Source organism: Gopherus evgoodei, chromosome 11, assembly GCF_007399415.2.
Source record: "Gopherus evgoodei ecotype Sinaloan lineage chromosome 11, rGopEvg1_v1.p, whole genome shotgun sequence".
Taxonomy (NCBI): Eukaryota; Metazoa; Chordata; order Testudines; family Testudinidae; genus Gopherus; species Gopherus evgoodei.
Window position 1 is genome coordinate 15,174,658 of NC_044332.1, and position 24,921 is coordinate 15,199,578.

A 24,921-nucleotide genomic window follows, 5' to 3' on the forward strand; every position below is an offset into this window, starting at 1 on the left:
AAAAGGAAAACTGCCATTTTGCCCCATCCCCATCATCATGTGCCCATCCCTAACTTGGGCCTTACCTTTCTAAATGGCTTCTGGGGCTCCTGTAAGGGCAGTCAGGAAAGATCTTGCCATTCAAAGAGAAAACTGTAACCTGCACAAGCCCCGGTGCTGAAGGGTGTTTTGTGCTTGTAAATATATGTGCCTCCCCAGCTTAAAACCACCTGTTCATTTGTCTCTAGAGTACAGGCCTTATCCAAGTCTGAAGCAACCTGCCTGATTCCTCACTGTTTTGCACCCTGCAGTGTCATTTACACCTGCACAAAGCGCAAATACAATGATACCGAATCAGAATGGTGGCCTTACTTCCAATATGATCTCCCTTTGCAAACATGTAAATGAAAGGCCCTGGGGAACGGCCCACAGAAAAACTTTGGGATGTCTCTAGAAGTTATTTTCTTATTTCCACTGTTGAAGACTAAGTTCAAATGTCCTAAAAGCAGGAGAAGAAAGAAAGGAAGAAAGAAAGATTATTGTGTCTCCATCAGCCTTTCTTGGAAATTTATACAAGGTTTATAAGAGGGAGAATTGAGTGGAAATCGTCAGCAAATGCAGTACAATCTCAGCTAGACAAGAGTCATGGTGGAGACTGAAAATATCCAATAATTATTACATGTACTGCATTGGCATCTTAGCGGTACTGACAGACATTGAGGCTCTGTTATGCTAGACACTGTACATATGCCTGGTAAGACAGAATCTCTGTCCCAGAGAATTTACAATCTAAATAGACAAGATGAAGTGTGGGCAAAAGGAAGGAGTATTATTCTCATTTTACAGGTGAGGAACAGAGGCTCCCACACTCACAAAAGGCACCTCGTAGCAGAGCACTCAGATCTCAAGTCCCAGATCAGCGCCTTAACCACTAGCCTGCCATTACCCTCCAGCCAAAGGCTACAGATATTTGCAAGAACTGTCAGTGTAATTAACAAATTTAACCCTATATCAGTTAACAGGGAGTTTTGGACAGCTGAGCTAATTTAATTATGATTTAATTTTAATCCTTGATTGCAAGATATGATCACAGAGTAGCATGAAGATCCTCAAAGATCCTCAGATTGACTGCAGCTAGCTATTTTCGTATCACCCTTGGTTTCAGATGTCAAAAGGATCATTTTTAATTTGCTTTGCATATACTAATGCTAGTTTGCAGAACTGCCCAAACTCTACTGTCACTTGTGCCAGCATAAATAAGGGCCAAACATTGCCCACCATTTAGCAAATGATCGTCTTACAGAAGCAAGCTAAAGAAAAAGTGCTCCAGTTGTCAACCAACATTAACCGTTTGCCTGCTGAATATGTTGGTGGTATAATGTTCCTGCTGTTTAATGTAACATGGATAGTCTAAAATTACAGTGATTTAAGTGAAAGGTTAATGGATGACTCAAGTACAGCAGATGTCATGAGGACCAGCAGAGAAAGAGTTATTTCCATCCTAAGGTAATGAAGAGGAAATTATGGGGGGAAAGAGAATCTTTGGACCTCACTGGAGGTGATTCAGAGATGGAAACACAACATTATCCCCTTATGTCTGAGGTGCACAAAGAGAAAAAAGGGACGAGGGGTTAAAGAATATTCCACTCTATTACCTCAACCAACACAGTCTGATAACTATAGTCAACAGAGTAGACCTCATAGCCTCTGCGTCCTTCATTACCTTGGCTATTGCATAGACTCGAATGCTGGAGGGGTCAGATAGTTCTTTCTGGAGATCTAAGTTGGCCGGCCACTCTTTATTCATTGGCAGACGTGATGTGAAGCCATCCACAGACGGGTGGCACATTCTCAGGGCCTTCTGGAAGCACTCTTCAAAGGTACGCCCGATAGCCATGACCTGTAACAAAGAAAGCTCTCACGTTAACGTGCTGAGGTGTTGCCCCTCTCAGTTGTTCAGATGGTAGTGATGCTTATTAGGTAAGATTAAAGCCTATGGGAACATCTTGTAGGAAGGGAAGAATAGCTCAGTGGTTTGAGCATTGGCCTGCTAAACCCAGGGTTGTGAGCTCAGTCCTTAAGGGATTTAGGGATCTGGGGCAAAAATCTGTCTGGAGATTGGTCCTGCTTTGAGCAGGGGGTTGGACTAGATGACCTCCTGAGGTACCTTCCAACCCTGATATTCTATCTTTCTAACTGACTCAAAGGAAGATTACTATCTCAGAGCTTTCAAAATCCACCTGTTTTATAATAAGGGAGAATCCTCTAAGACTGGAAAAGCCTCATAGCGCAGAGGGAATTTTAAGCTTTAGAAGTGGGCAAAGTCAGAAGACTACACCTCTGCCATTGAGCGTGCGTCAAACCTTAAGTAACTACCATAGTATGTTTCTGTTCAATGATTATTTCACCTAAAAACAATCCCATTCCCACGTTCCAGTGAGCCCGTTCTGCATGGAAACTTTGCAACTCATTCCAATGTTCACATGTATATTTCACCAGAAAGCAAAATCTTAAAAGGGCAGAAAAATAATCTGAAATGAAATGGGCCAAAAGCGTCATGGGAAAACTTTCTCCCCTTTCACACGGCTGCCCTGTTCTGAGCCTTCAGCCTGCCACAACACAGCTCACCAACAGTCAGGCTGAGGCTAGACAGTTCAACTAATAAAAACTACACTGGTCTGGAGTCTGGTTACCGGCACAGGCCTAGGGAGGGGACTTAACCTGTACAGTAGCAGTCATGGGAGACATTCTGATTGAGAGGGGTCTCTTTGAGGAACAGCTCCTCTGCTCTGGGAGCTGGTAATTTCCTGTTTGTCTGTATCAACAGTAAATTGCAATATCCTCTGTACCATCTCAACTCAGCACACCACATGCTGGCCAGGGAGTATGAAGCCAAAGCTCTGTCTATTCCCCATTCCTCCCCCATGTTCATTGTCTGCTGGTTTGAACAAGGTTCAGATAGTCTATTCAGGAGAATAAGATGGGGGGTCTTATGCTCCCTTATTCCCCCATACATGTGGATACTCCAAGTCATAATGCAGTTCAGTGTTCATACGGTGGGACACTCCGGAATATAACCCTTTATTAGCTGGGGTAAAATGTGCAAAGCGCATGTATAACATGAAGTCATGGGGCATTAACATCATAAATATTTGCAGGGGCCTACTGAACCACACATTATTAAAAATACAATCACCCTGGCAAGCCTTTCCATTAGAGCTCTAATTAATCCTTCCCACCATACTAAGGGTGTGCTCTCTGAGCGAGGAGGAGTGGGTGTTTGTAAGGCCTCACTTGTCAAAATAATTTAATGAGGGAGCTCCTGGAAAAACATTAGGAGGAAAAAAAAGAGACTACAAAGTACACAATTAATTATTTTGCTTTGGATAACTGATGAGTTATTAGCTAATTAAATGGATAATTTACCCATTTTGCTTCATTTCATTCCTCTTGAAAAATTAGCTGAAGATGTCACCATTATTCCAACCAGTCTTAAATTCAGATTTTAAAAGTCACGCTGTTTTGTTCCTCATTTCTGAAGGCCTATCCTATCTATTCAGAGTGGGAAACCAACTGTTTAAGACAAAGCAATTTGACCCTTTCAAGAGGGCATCAGGTGCTGTGTTCTGTTTTCAGGCGCAGGATCAGGCTAGAGAGAAGGTGCATGTTTTTAACAGTGATGGTGACTGACTATTGGAACAGCTTCCAAAAGGTTGTGGTGGATTCTTCATCACTGGAAATCTTTAAATCTTTCAGAGTGGATGTTTTCAGGAAAGAAATGCTCTTGTTCAAACACAACTATTGGACCTGAAGTAGGAATTAATTCAAGGAAGTCCTATGGCCTGTGTTATGCAGTGGTCCCTTCTGACCTTGGAATCTATGAATCTCAAGAGAGGTCTACCATGCTATTGCCAAAAATGGCCTTTACAGTCCCAATCATTCTAATTGAAAAGAGTAATGGATACAGCTCACGTGATTTGAATAAGCTCTCAAAAGATCAAATGTTTATCCACATCCTCGGGATTAACTGGGGCTGAAAAGCCAGGCTGCACATATCTGGAAAACAAATTTTCTACAGCCATGCTAGGAACACCCCAATGGCATTTCCACAGGAAACCATAAAATGTCGAGGAAGGTGAAAGTGAACAAGTATTGACCAATGTAGTAATAAAACTTTTACAAACCAAAGGCAGTTTGAGGTTCAAGACCAGTTTGCTTTCAGTTTAGGGTGATTTCTTCTTTCTGTTCTTAATCTATTTCTATTTAGTTCATTGATCCTCAGTCGACCTTCTGGACAACCACTCAGCATGGAGATCATGAAACTGACATTAAAAATGTCCCAGTTTGGTCTCTAATTTTGCATTCAAAAGACACTGAAGACCCAGTGAATGAATTCTAACTGTTAGACAGCTAACTCCGTGATTAGTGGGCAAAACCTTGTTAATTGATATCTACATGCTGTCACGTTCAACCACAAATACACACAACACTTTTGTAACTGCAGTTGATAACTGGAACCAAATTGCGAGTGCAGAACTAGTATCTGTTTTTAGAAGAGCGACCCTTGAGGTTCTAAATCCTCCTTGGCATTCATTTGGCTGGCAGACTAGAAAGAACCAGCAGAAAGAGAGCAGGCAAGGGAGAAAAGTTAAATTTCACAGGCTATGGAAAGGAAATGGAGAGAATTTCCCCACACTCACCTCTCCCACGCTCTTCATGGAGCTGCCAATCTGGCTAGAGGTGCCCTGAAAGCGGTCCAGGTCCCAGCGAGGTATCTTGGCGACCATGTAATCCAGGCTAGGCTCAAAGCAGGCAGAGGTTTTTCCTGATACTACATTCTTGATCTCCGGCAAGGGGATCCCCAGGGCGATTTTGGCAGCAATAAATGCTAATGGATACCTGGCAGAGATGAGGGAGGGAGGCGTTTTTAGTATCATGGTTGGTACTGTAGGGTGCAAGGAAATCTGCATTCTGCAACTGCATTCTGCAGGGATGGCGCACCACTCCTGGCACGTGGTATGTAAGTGCAGCTCACTGGAGAGCAGCAAGAAGCTTGGCTACATCATGTAGGCCATAAAGGGCATGTACAGAGCTCTGGAGGAAGAATCAGCTATTAAGGAGGAAAGATGGTCTGTGGCTCAGGCACTGGATTGGGACTCAGGAGATCGAGGTCAGTTCCTGGCTCTGCCACAGACTGTCTGCATGACCTTAAGCACACCACTTAAACCCTCCATGCCCCAGTTCCTCCTCTGTAAAATTGGGATGATAATAATATTTCCTGTCTCCCACCCTTTGTCTGTCTTGTGTCTTTAGTGTGTAAGCTCTCTGAGCATGGCCTACATTTTACTATGTGTCTGTACACATCTAGCTCCATCAGGCCTGATCCTGATCCTCTAGGTGCTACTCTAACACCAACAATTAACAACAACAGAAGGGTTTACTTCTGCCTGGGGAGGGAATGAAAAGCCCTCATCTGGGGTAGGGGTTATACTATAGGAACGTGCTTATACAAGTAAGTGTAGCACTGAGCGACTTAGGTTGGAACATGGGCTGGACAATCATTAAAAGCTGGTAAATTGACTATCCTCCGTGAAATCCTTGCAACACCTGAAAAGTTTGGTGTTTCACTGCAGTTAGGCTGCTCAAGAGGGAAAGGAGGAGGAGGGAGAGACACAGAGAGTGAGTGCCACGGGAAAGCAGAGACTTTACAACAGGGATGAGCGAGTATCCTTTAAACATAGTAGCAACGCTAGTGTATATCTGCATAACTTACCGTGAGAGTCCATCTTATTTCAGCAAATAAGGGCAATTGAACATCTTAGATCAGTGGTTGGATTGCAGTGAATCAGTGCTGGGACTAGTGTTTAGCTGCATGTACTAGAGGCCAAATGTTTATGCTCAGTACAGATGAGCCTTGTTTGAAAGGAGCTAGAATAGCCTTTGCAGTCGTTTTCCAGTCAGCTCTGGTGCTTGTTGGAGTAGCACATGGTGTTCTTGCAGCCTGAGTGACTCCAGTGCAGAAGGAAAACCGACTTAGTAACATCCACTTAGCAAATGAAAGCGAAAAGCAGATTTTAGTCTTTTTAGGTAACAGATGATTGCCCCAGTCTGCTGGGGAACATTGCTGGACTCAATGAGTCAGCAGGATTAATGTATTTGTTAAAAGTCCCAAAGGTACCTTTAAATTCAGAGCTAAATTCTCCCATCAGTTAACATGGGCTTTCAAGGGGTTGAAATTGGACAGGTCTAAATGGGGGCAGAAATCAGCCCAAAAGCAACAAAGGGTGTGGTGATAACTGAGCAGCAAAATTTATATAATTCCGTTTGCAGAAGCCAAATGATTATAAATTATCCAGCAGGATTTCCTATTGCCCTAACGTTTGCTAAGAACGTCATCTTGCACAACTTTCATTTGATTGAGAAAGCCTCATTGGCTCGCGTAGAGGTTAGTTTATTCCATTATAACAGGACTGTTCTCATCTTTAAGAACTGCCTACTTGGAATCACCACCAAAACAGGCAACAATGATAACTGCAGAGCAGCTGGAAATGCTAATAATTCAATATGGGTTGGCATGTGTTCGTTCACAGATGGTAATTGACAGCAAACCCCGTCAGGCCATTATTATTTATATTGCAGTTAGCAACTAGGGCACCATTGTAATAGGTGCTATACAAGCACATAACAAAAAGACAGTCCCCACCCTGGAGAGTTTCCAGTCCAAGTACCTTTTCCCCATACTCTTCACAAAACCATTCACTCTTTCACCAACAAAGGAACTTTTCTGGGCATACATTAATATAAAATAATGCATGCTCTCAAGCTAGCAGACTGAAGGAATTCTTTAGCTATTTGACTTTAAGCACTTCACAGATAGTCATAGGCAAAAATCCAAACCTCTCTCACATTCCTATAATATTTGTACAAAATGCAGAGGTCCTCATTAGTCGCAAAAGCATCGTCCAACCAGTCTCAATCCACAGAGCATTGTTCTTAGGGAAAAGCCCAATTCTGCAGTGCTTTTACCGTGTAGCCAAATGGGGACCAAGATCTAAACAATAAACCCATTTCAATTTGTGACCCAGCCAGGACTGGAATTTCCAGAGTATGGTTCTAAAGCTGGTGGAACATTTTATAAGCTGGTGGTATTTTTTATTATTATTATTATAATTTTTGGAGAATCAAATGATGGTTCACATTTTAGGAATGCTGGGTGCACTCAATTCCCACTGAAGCAACAGGAGATGTGGGTACTCAACACCTTTCAGGATTGCAATGGTAGATCCCTTGTTGCAAAGCTTTCTTTGTTCTATGTACACCATGCTACTATTTTATATATACAGTAACTCCTCACTTAAAGTTGTCCCGGTTAACGTTGTTACATTGCTGATCAATTAGGGAACATGCTCGTTTAAAGTTGTGCAATACTTTCTTATAACGTCACTTGGCAGCCACTTGCTTTGTCCACTGCTTGCAGGAAGAGCAGCCTGTTGCAGCTAGCTGGTGGGGGCTTGGAACCAGGGTGGACCGGCAGCCCCCTATCAGCTCCCCACTCCCCTAAGTTCCCTGTGCAGCAGCTGCCCAGCAGGTTAGCAATTGCAGCTGTCCTTCCCCGCACTGCCATGTGCTGCTCCTTCCCTCTGCCTTGGAGCTGCTCCCCAAGACTCCTGCTTGCTGTGTGGGGGGGAGGGGAAGAAGAGGGAGGCTAATGTCAGGGTGTCCCCCTCCATAGAGCAGAGGGGACACACGACAGGGCTCAGGATGGAGGGAGCTTGCTGGCAGCAGCAGCTGCAGTCTCAGCCAGCTGATCTAATCAACAAGGCAGTGTCCTTAAAGGGGAAATGCACATCTCTCTCTCATGCACACACGGTGTGTCTCTGTCTCTATCTACGATGCTCTCTCCCCTCCCTCCATTCCTGCTGCCTTGTAGACTGTGAGAGTTAACCCTTGAAGGCTCAGCCAATTGCTAGTTCATCATTTAGCAGTGAGGCATTCCCTGGAAAATATCCCACCCTCTGACTCCTCCACCTCAACCAAGCTTCACAATCATCATCCCTGCGTACCAGTATTAAATTGTTTGTTGAAAAAAAATTCCCTGGAACCTAACCCCCTCATTTACATTAATTCTTATGGGGAAACTGGATTCACTTAACATCGTTTCTCTTAAAGTCACATTTTTCAGGAACATAACTACAATGTTAAGTGAGGAGTTACTGTATATATACTGTATATATATATATATATATATATATATATATACTGCAACACAAGACAAAAATGGATTTGTGTCTCCGAAGAGTCAGCTAACACAATGAAATCAACCAAACGCTTGTTGTCAGTTATTGCTGTCTGTCTCCAATTTGCTACACGGCTTCAACAACTGCAAGAGTTGTTGAGAACTGTAAATTAAGGACTAATTTGCACTTCTCAACAGCATCTGCAGAGTACAATTAAGAAGCCAAATTTTAACCAGACAGATTTGACCATCGTTATCTTGATTAGTTTATGATTAGCCAACAAAACAAAGGCAGCTAGCAATACCATTTGATTCAATCTGGCAGAGAGCTCATTAATAACCAAGTCCTTAGGGTTCCAGAGATGATTTGCAGCCAACGTATGGATGCCAGGGAATATACTCTCTAAAACTAGCTACTACGTTCCCCTCCTGAGAGATTTTCCATTTGTAATACCAAGTGTCTATGCTCCCTGCACCTTTCCCCAACTCCTTTCCCTGCCCCAGCTTTTCTTTCTTGCCTTACCCTGTGGCCTTGGATGCCAAGGCAGAGCTTCTGGAGAGCCTGGCATTGACCTCAATGATGCAGTACTCCAGGGAGGTAGGATGCAGGGCATACTGAATGTTGCATTCCCCCACGATGCCCAAGTGTCGGACGACTTTGATGGCACTTTCCCTCAGCATCTGAAATTCCTCGTTGGACAGTGTCTGGCTGGGAGCCACTACAATGGAATCTCCTGTTTGCCAGAAGAAAAACCACAATAGTTTGATGGCGATAAATTCTGGTCATGTCTCTGCTAACGTACTGCATCTTACAAGTTCTGAACACCAAGTGCTATGGAAGATGCCTGTTTTGGGACATTTCAAGGCAAAGGACGGCCTGTGCTACTGTGTGAAATAAGAAACAATAGGGATGGGCTTAGGTATTGAAAAGGGTGGTCCATTGTATCTGGTAGTACTTAGCTCTGATAAGTATTCTACATCCTATTTCTCATTGGTCAGGTAAGTGTATCAACTATAGTTGGCAGAAAGACATTCTATGAACATGCTGATCTAAACGCAATCTACAGTAAACTACACTGTAATCTGTAAAGAACCTACCAGTATGAACTCCCATAGCATCAACATTTTCCATATTACAGACGGTGATACAGTTATCAGATGCATCTCTCACGACTTCATACTCTATCTCCTTCCAGCCAACAACGGACCTCTCTACTAGAATTTGGTTGGTCACTGCAAATGCCTGGGGAGCAGGTTGAAGAATCAATTAGGGAGGACAGACAGCAGGTGGATACAAAGGAAGGAATACATTTTTATTAAGCATGCATAACAGAACTGGATGCATTCCTGTATTTAAGGCTCTGCCACCACTGAGTGACTCTGGGCAAATTATTTCCACCCTCTGTGCCTCAGTTTCCACATCTATAAAATGGAGATAATGCTACTGGCCTCCTTTGTAAAGAACTTGAGACCTACCGATGAAAAGCACTATGTAAGAGCTAGATATTAATTATTATGGGATAATTTCCATGTAACTTTTATTTTGCATTAGCCTCATTTAAATGGCATGGAAAACAATGTGATCAGATACAAAAGAAATGAGGACATTTGGCTTAGCAACAGAACTGAGAAATATAAATTAAAATAAAAATATTAGGTTCTGCACTTAATTTTATATATGCGAGTAGCCCCACTGATTTCAGTAGGATGACTTCTCTGTGTAAGATTAAATAGATGACTAAGCAATGGGTGCTTGGACACACTGCTGAATTAACAACATTATTAACTAATCACACCACTAATTACTGTGACATACTGATCAGAAGCAATAGTTATGAATTATTCTAAAACTAACCCAGAAAACATTCCTGAGTATATGAGTATAATCCAAATGGATACATTGACATTAATATTAACTATTATACAAGAGGTTAGTTATATCTCACGTGGAATATAGAAAATAACACACACATTATCAGACCATCCTTTCCTCAGCCTTCTTTTTGCCCTTAATTTTGCAGCCAAAGCTTAAATTACTTAGTGTCATGGTAACCTATGAACACAGCTGAGCCATAGCAGGGCTGCCTGATAGGACAAGGAAGTCAGCAAACCTGCTCTTAAACCCATCAGCCTAGCTCCTGCTCCAACCACTAGGCATTACCACCCACGTCTCAGTTCGTGACACTTAGGCCATGTCTACTACATGTAACGTGATAAATGCCAACTATGTTATAACATGTTTGTATCTTGGGATGGGGCCTTAAGGCCTCACGCTGTACTAATGGGCATCAATGGCAAAGCTCCCATTGACTTCAGTAGCAGAGGATCTGGGCCTTTGACAGCCACTGTTGTCCTCTTCCATCAAATACCATGGGGCCCCAAGCTTGCAGGCACTACTGTAATGTAGATTAATATTAATCATCCATTTTCTTATTTGCATCAATGGAATTCCCTTGCACAGAATCACAGACAAACAAGAACTGAATAAAATTAGACTTGTTTGCGCTGGGAAAAGGAGTCTTATGGGCAATATAACTGAAAATTTGCAAATATTGCAGGGAATGAAAAAAACAGTATGATATAAAAAATTGTTTTCCTTGGTCGAGTGTTTACAACCTTGCACTCCCTCCTTTCCAACAGCAATTCTTCTGCCTTTTCTATTCTATTCTATATAGGTTTTTAATTCCACACTCCTCTCCATAGTATCTGAGAGCCTTCAAATAGTAAATTAAACAATATGATTACACATCTGTCATGTGGTGTTTGTTCTCTCATCCTCTCCCCAGAAGAGGAAGTGTGTGGAGTGGAGTGTCTTGTTTTGGTAGGGATGGTTCGGTTTTATTGTTGTTGAATATAATTTAAACACACTGAAGTCCAAAAAGAAACATGAAACGCTTGTATCTGAGTTCATTTACTTTTTTCTACTAAATAATTTTAACCCATTCTGATGAAATGTAAATTTGTCATCAAGGACATGTGCAATATTAGTAATCTATCTGCTATTCTCTTTGCTCTAATCGGTCTGATGGGTAAGGAAAGCATTAGCACAGTCTGCTTAACTAAGAAAAAAGGAGCTACTCCTACTCATACTGCCTCTTTCTCCAGGGCCCCTGGTCTCATAAAAACAGCCGTTCAGTGAGGAGCATCAGTGCATTGTATCGAATCAAACTACAAGGAACACAAGGCCAAATCTTCCACTGTTGTAAATGGGCAGAGGCCCATTGATTTCAATGAAGTTATACCGAGGGTTGCCAAGCGTCCAGTTTTTGACTGGAACGCCCCGTTGAAAAGGGACCCTGGAAGTTCCGGTCAGCACCGCTGCCTGGGCCATTAAAAGTCCGGATGGCAGCACAGCGGGGCTAAGGCAGGCTTCCTGGCTCCCGGAAGCAGCAGCATGTCCCCACTCTGTCTCCTAGGCATAGGGGCAGCCAGGAGGTTCTGTGCGCTGCCTCCATCCCAAGCACTGGCTCCGTAGCACACACTGGCTGGGAACCATGGCCAATGGGAGCTGTGGGGGTGGCACCTGCGGATGCAGCAGCACACAGAGTCACCTGGCCACACCTCCATGTAAGAGCTGGAGGGGGGAAATGCCGCTGCTTCTGGGAGCCGCCTGAGATATGTGTCATCCAGAGCCTGAACCCCTGACCCCCTCCCGTGACCCAGCCCCCTGCCCCCACTCTGATCCCCTTCCTGCACCCAAACTCCCTCCTGGAGCCAGAACCCCACACCGCCTCCCTGCCCCGATCTCCCTCCCACACTCCAAACCCCTCAGCCCCATCTGACAGCATCTTCCTGCACCCCAAACACCTCATCCATAGCCCCACCCTAGAACCCACACCCACAGCTGGAGCACACCCGCCCCGCACCCCAGCCCCCATCCCAGGCTAGTGAAAATGAGCGAGTGACTGAGGGTGGGGGAGAGCAAGCGACAGAGGGAGGGGGGATGGAGTGAGTAGGGCGGGGCCTCAGAGAAGGGGCAGGGCAGGGGGTGGGGCAAGAGTATTTGGTTTTGTGCGAGTAGAAAGTTGGCCACCCTAGCTATACCATGTGCACCAGCTAAGTATCAGGCCCCACTGTGCAGGATATTCTAACCTGAGCCTACTGGATTTTGTTGACTTCAGGACTGCCTATACTGTGCTGCTCTTCGCTCTAATCACAGATCTAACCTTTGCACCACAGAGTCTTACTTGTGCTACTCCATGTTTTAATCTAGTTAATTATCTCCATCAGAGCACATGAAACATGGGACTGAAATCACAAATAGAAACGTACTGGTTTTACAAGTGAATCTCACCTCACGTTAAGCTAACAGGTCTTTGATCTATATTTATCTTTGTTAGAATTCCAGGTGTTTGTCCCAGATGTTAATACTGAGTTTCCAACATTTGGGTCTTGGCAGGCAAAAATACTTTTTAGAGAGTACATTTTAAACTTTTTTTTTAAAAAATGTTCAATAATATTAGTAAAGCTGACTGCAAAAAAAAATGAAGATTTTTTTAAAACTAAAAAAAAGCTTTTTAACCCAAATGAAAATTTTCATTATAAATTGTTTTCTGTTTTTCCATGGAAAATCAAAAACCCAGGCTTTCAAAAATGCAACATTTTAACCCCAAACTGAAAAATGTTACCCGCCTTTTCTGCTTTCTGGTTTGTTTTCATGGGAAAGTTTTAAAAAATACTACACTTCCTGTGGAAAAATAATAGGCAATTTTTGTCCCACGCTAGCAAGTACAAACGCTGAAAGGCTGGTTCCTCATAGGATTCTGGCACCGCACAAATTTCACCCTTAAGAATCAAATACAAGAATGACCTAACACTGCCAGTCTCTCTCTATTCCTTGTCCTTAGTTATAGCTAAGCTTTTCAGTGCTTTTTTTAGGGCTTTTACTTTTTCTGCATCTTCCTTGTGACATTAGCTCCTGAGAGCAGGAGAAAAGAGGACATTATATTGCTTTTTGACCAAAACTGGTGAAACATTTGCTCAAATTATGAGTCGTTTCTGGCAGAATTTAACAATGTTACTTAATCATTCACACTACCCAAGTCAATGGCAAGTATTATGAAGACTGAACCTTAGAGGACATCAAGATAATGTTTTAACAGTAAGATAAAGTATGTAGAACTAGACTAATCTGAATATTACAAGAATATATTAAATCAGATGGCAAGATAGATCCCTATAGCTATCAACTGCATACATACCTTGGTCCCAAGATCCAGCAGTCTCTCTTTGTCAGGACATATACCTGACCCTAGTCCGCCCAGAGCATAGGCAGAGCGTATCATGACTGGGTAGCCGATCTTTTCTGCTGCATTCAAAGCATCTTCAATCTTAAAGCAGACAGGAATAAACGTCAAATAAAATGACAAGGACTAAGCTGATTCAAGTCTACACATCAGGTTATATCATTTACTGGGAAACCCATCAATAAGGCACTTCCCCAAATTAGACAAGAGAAAAGAATTATGCCTTTGTTGTGTGTGACTCCAGGAGCCAAATTTTGCCCTTAAATACATCTGGGCATCCCTGCCAACTTCCAATGCACCAGATCCCTACTTGGTACATCTCCATTGACTTCAATGGATTTACACCAGGTATGAATTTGGTTTCAGCTGTTTAAAGAATAATAAAGCCAAGTGTGGCAGCCTTGCATCTCCAAGCTCCTCGCATTTACCGATTCCACGGCAAAGCTGGGAGCGATCTTCTCATTAATCTCGGTCAGTTTGTCAGAAAACAGTTGCCTGTCCTCAGTGGCCATGATGGCTTCGACGGACGTCCCCAGGACCTTCACTCCATACTCCTTCAAAACACCTCGTTTGAACAGCTCCACTCCTGTGGAAAGAATGGAGTTAGAATCGGAGCACCCATGCCGTACAGAGAGGAAAGCGAATGAGGAATCTGGCTTTGCAGCTAGCTAGCTAGGTCTGTACATGGTCCCCACTGACATAGTTTCTCAATTCGAACTGTCAAAATTCAGTGCCAAAACCAATACATTCAGGAAAGCACTTAAGCAAGTGACTCAGTTTAAGCATCTGATTAAGTGTCATCTAGAATAGGGATACTTTCCTGAATTGGGGCCACAGGTACCTGAAGGAGATTCTGAGCAGAGGAGCAAGCAGGCCAGTGGCACAGCAAACAGATAAGTCTTGATTCTCTGCTGCCTTGTGTAAACATGTATGGCTGCACATGAAGGATGTAAGAAAGCACTGTCATTTTGATTTGGAAACATTTCACACCCACTTTGCTCAGGTGTAGATGACTACACAAGGTGTAGGGCAATGGAAAACAAGTCCCATGTCGTTCCGAAGATTCTAGAAGGGAATCTAGCCCTTGAAATCGAAAGATCACTAAAGTGAGAGACAGACAAATCCTGTTAGACAATCTCAACCACATCCCTGTCGATGAAGGGATGTTCCATGGAGTGCAGTCTCAAGTGTGAAACCCTGTGTAATTCTAAATGATCCAAAGCATGGCAATCCTAAAGAGCCATTAGGTAGTGATAAAGCTTAAATTTGTAAAGACAGTGTGGGTTTCTCCTTCCACATCTACTGTAACGAATGGGTATAAACTGGATATTAGGAAGTTTAGACTTGAAATTAGATGAAGGTTTCTAACCATTAGGGGAGTGAAGTTCTGGAACAGCCTTCCGAGGGAAGTAGTGGGGGCAAAAGACTTTCCTGGCTTTAAGACAAAGCTTGATAAGTATATGGAGGGGATGTTATGATAGGATTGTTAATTTGGGCAATTGATCTTGGATTACCACCAGATAGGTCTGCTCAATGGTCTGCGGGGAGATGTTGGATGGAATGGGAAATGAGTTACTGCAGAGAATTCCTTCTTGGGTGCTGGCTGGTGAGTCTTGCCCACATGCTCAGGGTTTAGCTGATCGCCATATTTGGGGTCGGGAAGGAATTTTCCTCCAGGGCGGATTGGAAGGGGCCCTGGAGGTTTTTCGCCTTCCCCTGCAGCGTGGGGCACGGGTCGCTTGCTGGTGGTTTCTCTCCAGCTTGAGGTCTTCAAACCAATTTTGAGGATTTCAATAACTCGGTCCTGGGATAGGGGTTGTTATAAAATTGGATGGGTGGGGTTCTGTGGCCTGCCTTGTGCAGGAGGTCAGACTAGATGATCAGATTGGTCCCTTCTGACCTATGAGTCTATGAGTCTATGAGAATGGAATGATGGGAAATCCTAAATTACCACCCTTTTTGGAAATACTGTGATAAAATAAACATGAAACATTGACATTTAATTTGACAAGTTTCAGGTCAGAGCTAAATGTTTCCACTTTAAACGTTGTTTTCTATTAAAAGTAGCATAATGTTAACTAAGGAAATTCCTAAATACAACAGCACACAGATTCAAATACCTGCAAACCTTCAGGGCAGCCACAATCTGCAGCCAGATCCAGTCTGAATTTTGCAAATGTAATTTCCTTTTATACTACTTAGGACCAAAACCTTGAATTTGGACACACACATACTTTGAAGCATTAGAATGGAATGTGATGGATTCCCTCTCACTTTAAATCAAGACTGGATATCTTTCTAAAAGATAAGCTATACTTCCATCAGAAGATGACTGACTTGGTGCAGAGATTATGGGGTAAGGTACTTTGGCCTGTGTTACACAGGAGGTCAGACTAAATGATCACAGTAATCTCTGTAGGCTTTAAAATCTATGAAAGCTGCATCTAGATCTGAATGTTGTGGGTTGGAGCCATCTCTCATCCTAAATGGAGCAGTGCCATGCTAAGCTAAACAAAGCACCACTATCCCTCTAGCTTCCCTTTTCAATCTTCATCTTAATGTTTAGGTACAGAACATGCCCCAAATCTGTTGTCCAAACCAAAATTTATAAGCTGCACTTGCAAAACACTATTGGTATGAAACATCTGTATAACTGATAACTATAAAAGATAGCCACTACAAGTCTTAATCAATAGGTACAATTAAATTAATACTTATATCGGTCCATTAGGCTAATATCTCTGCTTATATACATTTGTAAGTGAATGAAATGAATGAAATGTTCTGGCTGAGATTCCTGTAGTTTTGATCAGGCAGAGCCAGGTATAAAGGTGACGGATGTGGGGCTAGAGAGATTAATTCAGCTACAATTCCACGGTACTTACCACAGTTGAGAGCTGTCTGGCCACCCATGCCCAGAATTAACCCATCTGGTCTTTCTGCTTTGATGACCTCTGTGACAAACTGTGGGGTGATGGGGAGGAAGTAGACAGTGTCAGCCTGCTTTAAGCCAACCTCATTGGTCTGGACTGAGGCAATATTGGGGTTCATCAGGACAGTCTTCACATTTTCTTCCTGAGAAATGAAAATCAACATTAAAGTTTTAAAATGTACTGTATACTGAGAGGTAAACCCACAGAGATACTAGAAACACAACAACTATGAATGAAGATCTTAACAAGTGGCTAGGTACCATGCCAGTAACTAAAAATAGTGTCTTCTCTGACTGAACAACCCAACACCAGGTGGCTGATCATGGTACCTCAATATTTTTCAGTTCTTTGTACCTCCCCAGGACACTACAAGAAGGAACTTCCTGTACGTGTTTTCACACATTCTTCCAAAGAGAGCAACAGTGCAATACATTTCTGTTCTCGTTTGCACCACTGCAAATCTTTACAGTCGCTGGAATTACCACATTGAGAACCCACATTGGCCCAGTGCCTCTTTCTGCACAGCTAGAAACACTTGAAGAAAGTTCTTTATTATTATTTGTTTTACAGCAGTGCCTGGAGGCCCGAACCAAACCCAGGGCTCCGTTTTCCCTTGGAATATGCATCTAGCAAGAGAATCCTGCCCCAGCGAGCATCCAATCTAAACAGACCAGACAAAGAGGGGTAGAAAAGAAGCATTTTCATCCCCACATTACAGATAGGGAACTGAGGCACAGAAAAGTTTAAGGGTAAAATCCTGGCCTCATTGACAAGGAGAGTTTTGCCACTGACATCAACAGCGTCAGGCACCCGGGATGTTTGGGAGGCAGAGGTGGGAACTGAAACCAGATTTCCTGAGTTCCAGTCCAGTCCCTTTAGTACAAGATCACCCTTTCCCTTCCTCTGGAAACATTATAAGTAGGTAACAGAGAAGCCAACAGAGTTACACCCGTATCAAAGAGAGTAGAATTCAGCCCAGTGTGTCTATAATACCTGTAAGCCAGAGGCGGGCTCAGAATATACCATGGCTGCAGAGAGAAGGTGGTATTGGGAAGCAGAGGGATCGTGGCCCTGAATTTTGATGGTCTGCAGTGCTAACACTGACTGACCTCTTATAAAAAATGACACCCAATATAGCAGGGGTGGCCAACCTGAGCCAGAGAAGGAGCCAGTATTTACCAATGTACATTGCCAAAGAGCCACAGTAATATGGCAGCAGCCTCCAAACAGTTCCCTGGCCCCTGTTCCCAGCACCTCCCACCCACCAGCAGCCCCACTGATCAGCACCTCCCTCCCTGCACCTCCCGATCAGCTGTTCCCTGGCATGCAGGAGGCTCTGGGTGCGGGGGAGGAGCAAGGGCACGGCAGGCTCAGGGGAGAGGGCAGGAAGGGATAGATTGGGGGCAGGGCCTATGGCAGAGCCAGGGGTTAACAGTGAGCATCCCCTGGCACATTGGAAAGTTGGCGCCTGTAGCTCCAGCCCCGGAGTCGGTGCCTATACAGAGAGCCGTGTATTAACTTCTGAAGAGTCACATGTGGCTCCGCCACAGGTTGGCCACCCATGCAATAGAGCATACTAAAGGAAGGAGTCTGAATGGTCAGTTTTACAGGCTTAGAGGGGAGGCGAATAAGGAAGAAGAGTGTCACCGTTACAGGACAAACTGGACACCATAGTACAGAAAGCTATTGATCATAAAGAAAGAAAATGTCAAGGGCTTGGCATGTCGGGGTCAGCAACTTCTCAATGCAAGAAAAAAATTGCCATGGAATCAGGACCGGTTCAGGAAATGCTGCCAGGGCTGTAGCTGTAGGCGTTCCCAGCAGTGCTGGTCCGATGTGTATTGTGCCTGGGCTAGTGTCTTGGGAAGGTGAGTATGAGCAGTTTCCTCCTCCCTGAGAACTCTAGGAGGAGAATAACTCCAGCCCCTGGAGAAACAAGATGTCTTCCCCTATTATACTGTCCTGGTAGGAGAAACCCCTGCTGGCTCCCCACCCCTTCAGTTTAAAAGAAAACTCCACCCAATACTCTCCTAACTCTCTTCACCAGTTCCAGGCATGTTACTTAATCCCTTCTCCTCGCAAGGCTCACCTCATCACTTCCATTGCTTGCAGCCCAGAGGAGTTTGGGGCACATGGAGGGAGGAGGAGGCCACACTCTGAACCTTGCACGTAGTAGCCTTATTCCAATGACTTTTGTGTTGTGGGGGGCTCCAAGATGTGTTCGAACTGCCTCGGATATTATGACACCAATGAGGACGAAGCCTATTTACCAGGTCACTTCCTGACATGCACTGGAAAGAACATAATGTCAGGGATCCTTTCCTACTTGGGAGGGCCGAATACCTCTTAATTCAGCAATTTGAGAGGATGATTTGTAATAATACTAAATGCAACACTGGGACAGTTCAACCAAGAGGTCCTCTGATTAGCTTACTGGGACAATCAATCTTTAGGGTCTCTGAGCTGAAAACCACGTGCTCTGATCCTCTGCCAGGAGCTAACTATCCAGTGACATTATGAAAGAATAAAGAAAAACCCGCACTTCCACTCAGACAGTGAGTAAAGATGCATCTGGGACACATTATTCAGGAAAAAGCAAATGCTGAGTAAAATACAACAACTAGAGTGGAATAATACGTCACTGCACACTTACCATTCTGGAGCTTGTCAGAAAAGAAAACTGACATGGTCTCTGTGTCATTTCTCAAAATACACTGAATTGGCTTCTGACTGACTCAGCTGTATACTGAGAAACCAAGCTCAGGAAATTATAATTGGAAAATAATTATTTTTATTACTTTACCCCGTTTCTCGGTTCACAAATGATCTGTGAACAGGTTGGCAGTGGTATGTATATGTTTTTTTAATTCAAAATTACTTGTGTGAACAAATTTATGGCTTGGTTTCACACTGGGTCACACAGAATATTTGTGCTTCATGATTGGTCAACTAAGTCACAGGCTGTTGTTTTTCTTTTCTCTATGTGGATAATTGAAATTTTATCTTCTAGGGCTGGCTAAAAAGTTTCCACTGAACTTTTGCTTGATGGAAAATTGGGGGTTTGTTTAAAGATCGTTTTTCAGAAAGCATCAGCTGTCCTTGAAACTTTGGGGAGTTTTTTGTAGGAAAACCAAAAAGCAAAAGGAAAATGTTTGTTTTGTCACCAAGCTGCAAAAATTATTCAATTCTGCAGTTTGGGGTTTTTTTCCATCCCCAAAAAAATCAAAAAAATTTCCATCAAAGAGTCAAAATTTCTCTGGAAACTCCCCCCCGCCCCCGCTCATTCCCCTGATGTTGAAATTTTCCAAGGGAACCCTTCCCCCCCATTTTCCAACCAGCTGTAACATCTATCTATTTCAGATCCCTCCTTTATACTCATCTGTGCCAGGGTATCTGCAAACCCAGCTGGTAATGACAAGGCTGCTCACTAATGCTCATGACTAATGCCTATTGTGCTAAAATATGCTTTTTTAAAATCATACTGCAGCCTCTCTCCCTATGGTTTGTTTTTCCCCACCTATCATTTTCTGTTGTGACAAACCTGTAAGCTCTTTTTAATAAGTGTTAGAACTGTGCTTTGCACAATGGGCCCTGAAATCGGATTGCAGATCTTGGGTGTTACGGTGATACAAATAATAAATGAGTCTGCACCATAAAAAGACAGGAGAGCTCCCTTTTTCTGAGTGAGTTATACCTGCACGCATTTAGAATTGTTTCAGTGAATCTACCACACAAATAGCAAGAAGGGATTTTTTTTAAACAGCCATTTCCAGCACACATGCATTCTCAAACATTTATAGGTGCTACTCTTCCTGGCACACTTGCTTTCCATGCACATCTTTGCAAAGAAAAACTCACTCACCTGAATGTTTGTGAATAATGCCTCAATTCAGCAGTCCTTTCAGCTTAAAGTTAGACATGTGCTTAAATGAATAGATGGATTTAAGTGCATGATTAAGTGCTTTACTGAACCGGGGCTTAAATGACTAGAAAGGATTGCAAACAACAGCAATATGATCAGTGTGTTTGGTAAGGCTGATTATTACTGATTATTTCTCTCTCTATATATATATTAATTAAAAGTTTGGCAAAGAAAAATCTTTAGCCTCACATTTTATGCTCTTGTTACCTGTCCCCATTTTTCTCCCACCTACGTGATCTAGCTGTCCTCTTGCAAGATGCTGACCAACTGCCTCATCTTCTGCATACTACTGTAAATCACACTGCCAGAAGCAAGGCCAGGGAGAGCAAGTAGCACCTCTAGCCTGGCTGATTAGCACCAAGATCAAGCCAGCTGGCCGGTGGTACAGGAAAGAGAGAAAGGATATTTTGGAAGGGCAAGCTGGCAAGATTTATTGCAAAAAAATAATTTTTGTTTCTGTTAGAACTGTGAGAGAGGAGGACAGAGAAGAAGAAATAGGAGATGCCCTCCCTGAGAATTCAGACACCTATCCACATGGCTCTAGGCCTCTCTTCTCCTGATTTGATATGCGTTGCTTGAATATGTAACCACCATGAACTTAGAGCTAGCACTGGCAATACACAATGCAAACAAAGCACAGGAAATACGTGTTTCACCACATTTGGAATTCGGTTCTCAGCTACACCAAGTTTAAACCCGATGCAGAGAATGTGTGTGTCTGTGTGTCTATGTGAGTGAGAGAATGTTGGTGGGGAAGGTAGCTCTAAGCCACCTTTCCTTTCCCCTGATCTTCAGCCAGCTATCTTACCTTAGAGCAGCCTCGCAGCTGCTCTAAGTTACCCAGTCTGCAGCCAGCTGTGGCTGTGGCAGAGTGCCATGAGCTTTCCCTTTGGACACCCCATGTGGAGCAGGTGATGGGGACACAGGGCTGCAGAGCTGACTTTGCGCTACCCAGTGATGACCCTGCCTCAAGAGCAATCCTCAGCTGCCCCTTTTGGGTCACTTTTCAAAGCTTTGCTATGAACAGTGTAAAGCTGCCAGAGTTGGGGCTGAGCTTTTATGCTGTAAACTGAAACACACATAAGTATGTTCCCTCTAGCTGTGCATATGAAACATCCAACAAATATGTACCAGTCAGGATTCTGGTGATGCAAATCCCTAATTCACAAGCATTCACAGGGTGTTTTACTTGTGCAATTTAGGCACATGGAGAAGTGCACAGACACATTTTCTGACTCTTGAAAACGTGGTGCGACATGAGTTAGGAAGGAGACACCAATAGGTAGTACCAACATGCCTGCTCATTAAGCTTATTAGGCGACATTTATCTCTGGAGTAACCCCTTTGACAGTGAAGTTGCACCATGGATGAATATGGAACATCTGGCTTTTAAAAAACTATTTTATCTCATTTACAATAAATAATAGCCTGTTGAGGAGGGCTGACTGCATGGCGCACAAAGAAACTTCACAGGTATTTTCACCAGCAAACACAGCTTGTGCATGTCACTATTAATAGTGGCGTCATACCATTCATTTCCCATCAGCATTTTGGTGACTGGCACTTTCTGTGTGAAAACATTCACGGAATCACAAACATTTCACTAATTTTAGCGCAGATATTTATTCATCTGACAGTTCATTTCAGAAGTGAGTGCGTTAATTACTATTCATTACTCTCCTGCTGATGAAGTTTAGGTCATACAATCAGGGAACAGAAGTAACACCATGTGACAGAGTTCAGTGGTCAAAGGGACATAGTCAAAGAGAACAGATCTCAACAATACAACATCTGAAATTCAAAATCAAGCTATTTCCATAAGCTGCTTGCCGAACACTTATGAATAAAGTAACTTGGATCAGTTGGTCAATAATTCATAAACAGAAATAAGGGCTAAATTTACCAAATAATTTATTATCCCCAAATAATTCAACCAGCTCTACTACTCAGTAACTTACATAAATTCGCAGCTTTCGACTAGGGTGGAATAAATGATCAGGTTAGCTGCAACAAGGGAAAGCAGATTAATTTCTGGTAATGTACTTGGAGCCTTCTCTTACCTTCATGGCCTTAACAGCCTGTGACCCAGAGTAATCGAATTCCCCTGCCTGACCAATCGACAGACCTCCAGATCCTAGGATGAGAACTTTGGAAACCTAAAAGTCAGCAATATAAAATGATTAGAATGATTTCACAAAGGGTGCAAAGGATGGGAGTTAAACTGGGGTGAAAGGAGACTGTGCAGTGCGGAATAGCCTTGAATCATGAAAAACTAGGTCGCAGAAAGAAGAAAAGCCAGCTTCAGAAAACCTGCAGCTGTCTGTCCAACTTTCCAAAAAAAGTTTTATTGAACCCATCTCATGCACAGGTGGGTAAAGAAATGGAGGCGACTGATGTTTTACCCAAAATATACAGTAAACGTACGGATTGTTTAATTTATTTATAGACAGCCAGGCTTCACTTTGGCTTCCCACATCTCTGTGTTGCATTTTTTATTCAAAGACCAACGGCATTCTGAAGGCACAATTCACTGTGCAACTCAGTTCATGCTAAGAATTCCAAACTTATTTTCCAGCAACACAGCTTCAGCTTTATGCTGTCAACCAAATCTCATAGCTGGATATGACTGCATGAGGTGGCATGAAATATAGAGATCACCATAACAAGCATCGATTCTGCTCTGGAGAACATACAAAAACATATATACAAACCTCCATGTCTCAAAACTTCCTCAAAGGAACAGAGAATTAATAAAATAATGAGGGAGAGCAAAATCCAGTGGTTATAATGAGAATAAATGAAATCCTAATGTAGCTTTTGTAAGGGAGTCCTGTACTTCAGTTTCACAGGTAATTTTTCATGCTCTGCATTTTCTCCATCTGATTCAATACAAGTCACAGCTGGTGTATGACTGATAGTTAAAAATAAAGAACATTAATATACTGACCTCAAGCCTAGAAGCTACAGTTCTGGCCTTGGGCAGCACTGAGGCAACAGTTGTACCTTTTCCCTTCTTGATCAGCGAAATGAACGAATCGAATAGGAACTGGTAAAGGCAAACACATGTATTTTAGTGCCCAACCAGGGCTAGATAAATACGAATGAAACACAGAAAAACCAGGCCTGCCATGGGTCAATCCACTGCTGATGTAAGTCAGCTTAGCTCCATTGACTTCAGATGACTTTGATTGACACCAACCAAGAATCTGGCCCCATATTTCTAATTTCCATAATAATCTTTGGCGTAATGCCGTAGTCAAAGAAGCAAGATGGTATCAGGGAGGAAACTAGGGAGAGAAAGCCTATAGAACCCATTCATTCACTCACACCCATACTTTACTTGTACATGGGTGATAACACATGCAAGGGAAGAATTAATGTTAAAAATTAGAAATCCGAATATTGTACTCTTAACCGGATCAGTGGAGCTAAGCAGATTTACACCAGCTGTGGATCTGATATGGCACAGTGCGGCTTCAGGAGTGCACTAAATCTATCAGCATATGCAGTATACTATAGTATTCATAGACTGGACCAGCACAAGGGGTCACAAAGACAGTTCTGGAGTGGTTTTCAGTTCTTTTCAATTCACGGATCACTCAGACAGGTAAGAAACTTTTTGCCGAGAGGTTCACTCATAGATTTAATCAACAATATCAAATTACAATTAAAATCAAATCACTTCCAACTACTTCTGCTTCCTTTCCCAGGAAATACTCAATAATAGATTTATGTTCAGACATGCCCTCTCCTTGCAACACCGCCTGCTACTGCTGCTTTGGCATTCACTGAGACTACACAACCAGCTGCTATCGGAATTTGCATGAAGTCACAGACGGGGGATTAAAATTTCATTTCAGTGAGGAGAACAAGAGAGAGTGAGTATGAATCCATTTATATAACTCTACAGTTACAAAATATGAAAGTGGAAGTAAAATGTATTAGAAAGTTAATGAGGTTTGTTTTAAAAAAGCATCTGGGTGTTTTTTTTAAATAAAATAGAAAATTTTCTTTTACAATCATCTCAGATAAAAGGAGTATGGGTCCCATCCGGCAAAGATTTCAGCCCATGAGTAACTTTCTGCACGTGAGTAATCCCATCTGTGTGAATGAAGTCACTCAAGGAGCCAAAGAACATGGGATTGCTTTCTGCTACTTGTGTAAACAGAGTCACTCAAGAGCCTGACCCAAAGCCTATTGAAGGCAATGGAAGTCTTTCAACTGATTTCTATTAGCTTTGAATCAGACCAAATGCAGACAAGTCTATGTGAGACTGGGATCCTGGTTAGGGTCCTGACATTTCTGAAAACAGGCCCTAGGAATGTCACTGCATCAAGATTTTCAGGGCTCCTCCATTAGATGCTCTATACTCTACATGCATTCCTTCAGCCACCCCCAAAGCAAACCTGAATCAATCCCTGTACAGTACCTCTGTGTCTGTTGGCCCCGCACTGGCCTCTGGGTTAAACTGTGCTGTGAAAATTGGTTTGGTCTCGTGCATAATTCCCTGTGGGATAAAAGAGATTGCCTTAGACAACATCCTGGTAATGAGGTGGATAGAGGAAGGCTACTGCTTGCAAACCTGTAGGCATTGAATGGCAAGGG

General features: G+C 42.9%; 1 protein-coding gene across 1 annotated transcript in view; it reads right to left on the minus strand.

The window, feature by feature from the left end:
• Nucleotides 1-24,921, minus strand: part of CPS1 (carbamoyl-phosphate synthase 1) — a 133,051-nt gene that overhangs the window by 66,113 nt on the left and 42,017 nt on the right. Inside the window, exons 11-20 of the mRNA XM_030580033.1 lie at nucleotides 24,746-24,823; nucleotides 23,264-23,362; nucleotides 22,377-22,472; nucleotides 16,347-16,536; nucleotides 13,890-14,047; nucleotides 13,417-13,545; nucleotides 9,314-9,458; nucleotides 8,739-8,949; nucleotides 4,680-4,878; nucleotides 1,703-1,879 (exon numbers count right to left, since the gene is read on the minus strand). Of these exons, the coding sequence (XP_030435893.1) occupies nucleotides 1,703-1,879; nucleotides 4,680-4,878; nucleotides 8,739-8,949; nucleotides 9,314-9,458; nucleotides 13,417-13,545; nucleotides 13,890-14,047; nucleotides 16,347-16,536; nucleotides 22,377-22,472; nucleotides 23,264-23,362; nucleotides 24,746-24,823 (1,482 nt within the window). The remainder of the gene's footprint in view (nucleotides 1-1,702; nucleotides 1,880-4,679; nucleotides 4,879-8,738; nucleotides 8,950-9,313; nucleotides 9,459-13,416; nucleotides 13,546-13,889; nucleotides 14,048-16,346; nucleotides 16,537-22,376; nucleotides 22,473-23,263; nucleotides 23,363-24,745; nucleotides 24,824-24,921) is intronic.